This window comes from Heptranchias perlo, unplaced genomic scaffold (genome assembly GCF_035084215.1).
Source record: "Heptranchias perlo isolate sHepPer1 unplaced genomic scaffold, sHepPer1.hap1 HAP1_SCAFFOLD_70, whole genome shotgun sequence".
Classification (NCBI taxonomy): domain Eukaryota; kingdom Metazoa; phylum Chordata; class Chondrichthyes; order Hexanchiformes; family Hexanchidae; genus Heptranchias; species Heptranchias perlo.
The window spans coordinates 3,258,394-3,267,261 of record NW_027139729.1 but is presented as its reverse complement, the minus strand read 5'-3'; the positions used below and the strand labels follow the sequence as shown (position 1 = coordinate 3,267,261).

At 43.0% G+C, this 8,868-nt stretch overlaps 1 protein-coding gene across 1 annotated transcript; it reads right to left on the bottom strand.

Annotated features, from left to right (window-relative positions):
- Nucleotides 1-807: 807 nt before the first annotated feature.
- On the bottom strand, nt 808-8,276 carry LOC137318333 (uncharacterized). Its single transcript, XM_067981217.1, has 3 exons — nt 7,789-8,276; nt 7,327-7,412; nt 808-2,481 (listed from the first exon to the last, which is right to left on the bottom strand). Exons 1-3 carry the CDS (start codon nt 7,827-7,829, stop codon nt 1,061-1,063), a joined length of 1,548 nt encoding a protein of 515 aa, XP_067837318.1. The 5' UTR covers nt 7,830-8,276; the 3' UTR covers nt 808-1,060.
- Between the last annotated feature and the right edge of the window lie 592 nt (nt 8,277-8,868).

The following is an 8,868-nucleotide window of genomic DNA, read 5'->3' as shown; positions in this document are numbered from 1 at the left end:
CCCATGTATACTGGAAGAACAGTCAGTGCTGGGACAGTCAGTCCTGTTAGACACAGAGTCAGTGCTGGGACACTCAGCCCTGTTTTACACACAGCCAATGCTGGGACATCAGTCCTGTTACATACACCGTCAGTGCTGGGACACTCAGTCATGTTATGTTCACAGTCAGTGCTGGCACATTCAGTCCCGTTATATATATATATATATATATATATGGTCAGTGCTGGGACACTCAGTCCTGTTACGTACACCGTCAGTGCTGGGAGACTCAGTCCTGTTGCATACACCGTCAGTGCTGGGACACTCAGTCCTGTTGTGTACACAGTCAGTGCTGGGACTCTCAGTCTTGTTACACACAATCGGATAAATAAATAACTGCAAACAAAGAATGAAATCTCCAGGACCTGATGGTTTCTACCCCAGGGTATTAAAGGAAACGGGTGGGGAAATTGCAGATGCATCAGTCATAATTTCCCAAAGCTCTCCAGACTGAGGAATTGTGCCTTTGGAGATGAAAATTGAAAACCTCACTCCGTTATTTAAGAAAGGCGGGAGGAACAAACCTGGAAAATACAGACCTGTCAGTTTAAGTTCAGTTGTGGGGAAGTTAATGGAATCTATCATCAGAGACAAAATGATTGAGCACTTGAACAAGTCTGAGCTGATTCAAGAGTGTCACCATAGATTTATGATGTGGAGATGCCGGTGATGGACTGGGGTTGACAATTGTAAACAATTTTACAACACCAAGTTATAGTCCAGCAATTTTATTTTAAATTCACAAGCTTTCGGAGATTTTCTCCTTCCTCAGGCAAATGTTTCAAGAGCTCCTTGAAGCCTACGCATTTATACATATTGAACAATACATGGTGTTTACAGACTGCCCCTGCAACTGCCCGTTGCCAAGGCAATCACCGTGTTCAGACAGAGAGGTGTCACCTGCAGAACCCCCGAATACACATTCAACAAAAAAACAAACAGGGAAAAAAAACAGAGAAAAAAAACAGAGAGAGGCAGAAACATCCGGAAGGCAGAGAGAGCCAGCAAATGACCCATTATATTAAAAACAGATAACATTTGTTCGCTGGTGGGGTAACGTGTAGCGTGACATGAACCCAAGATCCCGGTTGAGGCCGTCCTCATGGGTTCGGAACTTGGCTATCAATTTCTGCTCGACGATTTTGCGTTGTCGTGTGTCTCGAAGGCCGCCTTGGAGTACGCTTACCCGAAGGTCGGTGGATGAATGTCCATGACTGCTGAAGTGTTCCCCGACTGGGAGGGAACCCTCCTGTTTGGCGATTGTTGCGCGGTGTCCGTTCATCCGTTGTCGCAGTGTCTGCATGGTCTCGCCAATGCACCATGCTCTGGGGCATCCTTTCCTGCAACGTATGAGGTAGACAACGTTGGCTGAGTCACAGCAGTATGAACCATGCACCTGGTGGGTGGTGTCCTCTCGTGTGATGGTGGTATCTGTGTCGATGATCTGGCATGTCTTGCAGAGGTTACCGTGGCAGGGTTGTGTGGCGTCGTGGACGCTGTTCTCTTGAAAGCTGGGTAATTTGCTGCGAACGATGGTCTGTTTGAGGTTGGGTGGCTGTTTAAAGGCGAGTAGTGGAGGTGTGGGGATGGCCATAGCGAGGTGTTTGTCCTCATTGATGACATGTTGAAGGCTGCCGAGAACATGGCGTAGTTTCTCCGCTCCGGGGAAGTACTGGACGACGAAGGGTACTCTGTTGGTTGCGTCCCGTGTTAGTCTCCTGAGGAGGTCTATGCGATTTTTTGCTGTGGCCCGTCGGAACTGTCGATCGATGAGTCGAGCGTCATATCCCGTTCTTACTAGGGCGTCTTTCAGCGTCTGTATGTGTCCATCGCGTTCCTCCTCGTCTGAGCAGACCCTGTGTATTCGCAGGGCCTGTCCATAGGGGATGGCCTCTTTGACGTGGTTTGGGTGGAAGCTGGAAAAGTGGAGCATCGTGAGGTTGTCCGTGGGCTTGCGGTAGAGTGAGGTGCTGAGGTGCCCGTCTTTGATGGAGATTCGTGTGTCCAAGAAAGAAACTGATTCTGAGGAGTAGTCCATGGTGAGCTTGATGGTGGGATGGAACTTGTTGATGTTATCGTGTAGTCTCTTTAGTGATTCCTTGCCGTGGGTCCATAGAAAGAAAATGTCGTCGATGTATCTGGTGTATAGTGTTGGTTGGAGGTCTTGTGCAGTGAAGAAGTCCTGCTCGAACTTGTGCATGAAAATGTTGGCGTATTCGGGTGCGAATTTGGTCCCCATGGCTGTTCCGTGTGTTTGGGTAAAGAACTGGTTATCGAAGGTGAAGACATTGTGATCCAGGATGAAGCGGATGAGTTGTAGGATGGCTTCCGGAGATTGGCTGTTGTTGGTGTTGAGTATTGATGCTGTCGCAGCGATGCCGTCATCGTGGGGGATACTGGTGTAAAGTGCCGAGACGTCCATCGTGGTGGATATCCTTTCCACTGTGAGCCGACAAAAAAACAAACAGGGAAAAAAAAACAGAGAAAAAAAACAGAGAGAGGCAGAAACATCCGGAAGGCAGAGAGAGCCAGCAAATGACCCATTTTTTTTTTCCCTGTTTGTTTTTTTGTTGAATGTGTATTCGGGGGTTCTGCAGGTGACACCTCTCTGTCTGAACACGGTGATTGCCTTGGCAACGGGCAGTTGCAGGGGCAGTCTGTAAACACCATGTATTGTTCTTTTTGTATAAATGCGTAGGCTTCAAGGAGCTCCTGAAACATTTACCTGAGGAAGGAGGAAGTCTCCGAAAGCTTGTGAATTTAAAATAAAATTGCTGGACTATAACTTGGTGTTGTAAAATTGTTTACAATTGTCAACCCCAGTCCATCACCGGCATCTCCACATCATATACTGAGGAAGACTGGGACAAAATCAGCTTGCAGAACGGCCGTGTAAATGGCCATTGAATTTCAATATAGAAAGGTGTGAGGTGGTGCATTTCGCTGGGGGGAATAAGGAGGCCACATACTGCATGGAAAATAAGAGTCTAAATGGGGTAGAGGAGCAATGTAAATCATCCTGAGAAATCAGAGAGAAATACTGCGCAATATACAGTGAAATATAATGGGGCAAATTCACAACTATCGAATGAGTGAAACAAAAACTTTATTATGAATCAATTGTCTTCATTTTTGACCGTCAAAAAGTGCAAAAATACGAGAGTAAAAGTTACAGACAGAAACTCTCCTCACATTGCACATTGTCCTGTTTCTGCAACCATGACAGTTCATGTGAATTTGTTCCCTCATTACAGTTGTCGCTTACCGCCAGTAGAGGTCAGTCTCTGATACTGTATACGAGAGTGGGATTTATTCTGTATCTGTCAGTCATTGTTACTGAGTGTGAGCATGGGGTATATTCTGCAACTGTCAGTCTCCAGGTACTATATATAATTGATGCATTCATTCTGTATCTGTCAGTCTCTGGTACTGTATATGAGACAGGGATTTATTCTGTATCTGTCAGTCATTGTTACTGAGTGTGAGCATGGGGTATATTCTGCATCTGTCAGTCTCCAGGTACTTTTTATAATTGATGCATTCATTCTGTATCTGTCAGTCTCTGGTACTGTCTGTTGTGGGATACATTCTGTATCTGCCATTCTCTGCTACTTTATCTCAGTTTGGGATTCATTCTGTAATTCAGTCTCTGAGACAATGTGCAAGTCTGGATGCAGTCTGTATTCTTATTTCAATTCGCAGTATCGTATTTGATACTGTATCTTTAACACTTTAAATTATATACAGTTCTTCATCGAGCATTTAGTTTGTTAATGTGGATACATTTTCGATTTTCCTTAATCAAACGACGTGTGTGAGTTTTGGAGTAGTATTACATCTTAATCTCTGAACTCGATTGTGAATGATAATGTACCTTTCAATCTGTTCACAGTGAAATTACTGGACTGGTATGTAATGTGTATTTCATTCTGCAATAATTCTGTATCTGAGTCTAAAACTGTAGGTGATTTTTGGACTGGTATGTAATATGTAGCTCATCCTGCACTAAAGGAATTGATACTGTATCTATCAGTCTGATACTGTATGAAATTTTTGGACTGATGAGTAACATACAGATCAGTCTGTGTTAATGGAATTGATATTGTATCTTTGAGTCTGATACGGGATGAGATTCTTGGACTGCAAGATAATGTGTGGCTCAGTCTGCACTAATTGAATCGATTCTGTATTTTTCAGTCTAAAATTGTATGAGATTGTTGGATTGATATATAATGTTGAGCTCAGGCGGTGCTAATAGAATTTAAATTATATCTTCCAGTCTGGTCATTTGTGAATTTTGGACTCGTATGTAATGTATAGCTCAGTCTGTACCAATGGTATTGATAATGTTTATTTCAGTATCACACGAGTATTTACCAATATATCTAATATGTAGCTCAGTCTGCACCAATAGAATTGATACTGTATCTTTCAATCTGCCACAATGAGATCTTTGGACTGGTCTGTAAAGTGTAACTCAGTCTGTAGTAATGTGACTGTGACATTCATACTGTATCTGTAGTCTCCAGTACAGTCTGTGAGTGTGGGATTCATTCTGTATCTGTCAGTCTCTGTTACTGTGTGTGTGTGGGATTCATTCTGTATCTGTCAGTCTCTGGTACTGTGTGTGAGTGTGGGATTCATTCTGTGTCTGTCAGTCTCTGGTACTGTGTGTGAGTGTGGGATTCATTCTGTATCTGTCAGTCTCTGCTCAGTGTTTGAGTGTGGGATTCATTCTGTATCTGTCAGTCTCTGCTCTGTGTGTGAGTGTGGGATTCATTCTGTATCTGCAGGTATCAGGCACTGTGTGTGAGTGTGGGATTCATTCTGTATCTGTCAGTCTCTGCTCCTGTGTGTGAGTGTGGGAATCAATCCGTATCTGTCAGTCTCAGGTACTGTGAGTGAATGTGGGATTCATTCCGTATCTGTCAGTCTCTGCTCCTGTGTGTGAGTGTGGGATTCATTATCTGTCAGTCTCTGGTACCGTGTGTGAGTGTGGGATTCATTCTGTAATTCAGTCTCTGAGACAATGTGCAAGTCTGAATTCATTCTGTATTCTTATTTCAGTTTACAGTATCGAATTTGAAACTGTATCTTTAATACTTTAATTTATATACAGTTCTTCATCTCGTGTTTAATTTGTAAATATAGATACACTTTTCGATTTTCTTTAATCAAACATGTGTGAGCTTTGGAGTAGTATTACATTTTTATCATTCACAATAGAGTTAAGAGATTATGTACCTTTCAATCTGTTCACAGTGAAATTATTGGATTGGTATGTAATGTTTAGCTCAGTCTGCAATAATGGGATTAATTCTGTATCTCAATCTGTTATTGTATGAGATTTATGCACTGGTATGTAATATGTAGCTCAGCCTGCACTAAAGGAATTAATACTGTATCTATCAGTCTGACACTGTATGAGATTTTTGGACTGGAATGAGATGTGTAGCTCAGACTTCAATAATGGAAGTGATACTGAATCTTTCGATCTGATATTCTCTGTGATTTTTGGACTGGTGAGTAACATGGAGCTCAGTACGTGCTATGGAATTGATATTGTATCTTTGAGTCTGATAGGGTATGAGATTCTTGGACTGCTATATTATGTGTGGCTCAGTCTGAACTGATGGAATTGATAATGTATCTTTCAGTCTAATATTGTATGGGATTTTCAGTCTGGTATGTAATGTACAGGTCAGGCAGTGCTAATAGAATTGATACGGTATCTTCCAGTCTGATCATTTATGAGGTTTTTGGACTCGTATGTAATGTGTAGCTCAGTCTGAAACAATGGTATTGATAATGTTTATTTCAGTATAATACTCTATGAGTATTTACTAATATGTCTAATATGTAGCTCAGTCTGCACTAATGGAATTTATACTATATCTTTCAATCTGACACGATGATATCTTTGAACTGGTATGTAAAATGTAACTCAGTCTGCAGTAGTGTGATTGTGAGATTCATTCTGTGACTGTCAGTTCCTGATTCTCTTTGTGACTGTGGGATTCATTCTGTATCTGTCAGCATCTAGTACTGGTTGTGAGTGAGGGATTCATTCTGTATTGGTCAGTCTCTGGTACTGTATGTGAGTGTTGGATTCTTTCTGCATCTGTCAGTCTCTGGTGCTTTATGAGAGTATGGGATGAACTCATATCTGTCAGTCCTTGGTATTGTATGTGAGTGTGGGATGAACTCAGTATCTGTCAGTCCTTGGTACTGTCAGCCCGTTTGGGATTCATTCTGTTTCTGTCATCTCTGGTTCCATACTTGAGTGTGGGATTCACTCTGTGTCTGGCAACCTCTAGTACTGTATGTGTGCTTGGGATTCCTTCTGCATCTGTCAGTCTCTGGTACGGTATGTGAGTGTGAGATTCATTCTGTGTTTGTGTGTCTCTGTACTGTATCTGAGTGTGAGATTCATTCTGTATCTGTCCATAGTTATTCTCTCAGATTACATTATGGTATTCAATACTGTAGCTTTAATATCTTAATGTTAAAGTCGTTTTTCTCATTATTTAATTGGTAAATATGGATACACGTTAGGATTTGATGCTGGAGGTTTTAATCAGATAATTTGTATGATTTTGGACTACTATTAAATCTGTATCTCTGTCAGTATTGTTGTGAATGATAATATATCTTTCAACCTGATATGGTGACATTTTTGAATTGGTATATAATGTGTAGATCTGACTGCACTGAAGGAATTGATACTGCATCTTTAAGTTTTATTATAAGATTTTTGGACTCGTGTGTAATGTGTGCTCACAGAATTGACACTTTATCTTTAAATCTCATACTATGAGTTTATTATAAACTGGTATCTAATGTGTTTCTCAGGTTACACTGTCACAGCATTTCTCAATCTGATACTGTACATGAGTTTTGGACTTGCAATTTGTATTCGAATGGTACACAATTCGAATGGATACTTCATGTATTAAACTCACGTGTGTGTGTGAGAGAGTTTTGGGCTCGCATACAATCGGAATCTTGGGGTATCTGGGATTTAATTCATGGCGAAAGTTTTCCTTTGTTGAAATTGACAATCTGAAAGCATGACTTTGGACTGGGATTTTTGTATCCACCTGTCAGCGGGACTGAGTGAGGGGGAAATGGAACAGTGTCTGCCTCACCTGCACTGTTTGACTGTTGGATTGAAAATGTGTCTCTGGAACTTGGGATCAGTGTGGGACTGAATACTTCTGCTGTCTGAGACTGTGGAACTGATGATCTGTCTGTATCTCTGTGCTCTGTGAGTGATAATGTACTTACTGTGCGTGAGAAGGAGCTGGCTGCACTGTTCCTTTGCCTCGGATGGAGGAAACTTCATATTCATTCTGGCTCCTTCAAGGGTTTGCCTGTAGAAAGAAACATATATCTTGTAACGCAAGAACAGGTGAGGTAGAAAATACAGAAGTGATCAGTTCAATATCTCTGTTAATAATTATTTTGAATATCCACAAATGAAAACCAGTGATACAAACGGTGTCAGTGTCTGACTCCACTGCAGTACTGCAGCACTCAGTTTCTGCACACCAGGTGTGTTGGGCGATTTTAAAACAATTTCGTGACCTCGAGACACAACTCAACTCCTGCATTGATCCATGAATGGGACTACCCGATGCGGCAGGGACCTTTGTCCAGGTCAGGTTTCTAATCCCCTCTCCCATGGGACTAACCGTTCAACTGAAAGCAAACAGAAGCTATTTAAAATGTGTCCTTCACACTTCTCACCTGATGCCTGCAATAGATGCTCTTTGTTTCACTCCCCACATCCTGACTGTCCGGCTCTGTTTCCACTCTTCACTGTCCAATAACAATAAACAGGGTGAGACTGGAACTAAACCAGGAACATTCACCACTGGTTTGGGGAGAGAAAGCAGCAATGATTTTGAATAGCAGGTTCTTCACATTCTGTCTCACTTCCCCTGGACACACCCTGTGCACACACAGCCCGAGAATGACCTCTCCCTTCCCCCGCTCACTCCATGTTCCAGGACCAGTTCCTGATCCACTCCGCCTCTTACAAACAGCCCCCGGACTCCCCCTGACCTTCCCCCGGACTCAATGCCGATCTCTGAGCCCATCTGCGGACACGGTCCCGAAGCGATGAGCTGCTGTAACGAGGCTGCTCTTTGCTCCCTTCCCCCGGGGGCCGTGATCTCTCCATTCCCGGCTGTTTTAAACCATCTTCTTCCGCTCACTGAGGGAATGGCGCCCACAGGCCGAGCTGGGGGAGGGGAGCGCGCATGCGCTCTTCTGCTCACCAACAATCAGCGCTGGGGGCCGGGCTAAGTCACGCATGCGCAGATATCTGGTTTAATTCCCAATACAAAAATCGATGGAAACTTTCCCCAATTGGAATTTTTCAGAGTCTGAGCAAAGGAAGTGGGTCTGGGGGAAAGGTCAGAGGGAATGGGGTCCACAGGCAGTGCAGGAACAGGCACCAGAATGGAAAACAGATGGGATTCCACCAGTGCCTAACGCTGGAATCCAGACTGACTTTACAATCTCTAACTATTAAACGAGATGTTTCCATCCCTGCTGTTTCTCTCGGTATCTTTTGATGGTAAAGAGCCTTTCAGAGATAAAGTGGGCGGCTGTGAAATGAGCCAATGGGTTCTGTTCATTCTTGGTCCCTTCACTGATAAAACTGACGCGTGAGGAAGAAACTGGAGGGAGGATTTCTCAAACCAATCCTGGAGAAACAGGGGAGGAAAGTGTGAGTCGGTGTGGTTGTTGGGACCGTGTAGGAATAATATCCAACAGCACCGGTCCCAGATTAATTTAATCAGATTGAAACTCTCGATTACT

Excerpts from the sequence above, each read along its gene's own strand:
- LOC137318333 (XM_067981217.1), bottom strand. The coding sequence starts at position 7,829 with ATGTGGGGAGTGAAACAAAGAGCATCTATTGCAGGCATCAG. Across the intron at positions 7,413-7,788 it reads GCATCTATTGCAGGCATCAG|GCAAACCCTTGAAGGAGCCA; the intron begins GTGAGAAGTGTG and ends TTCTTTCTACAG. Across the intron at positions 2,482-7,326 it reads CCAGCTCCTTCTCACGCACA|TGGAAAGGATATCCACCACG; the intron begins GTAAGTACATTA and ends GTCGGCTCACAG.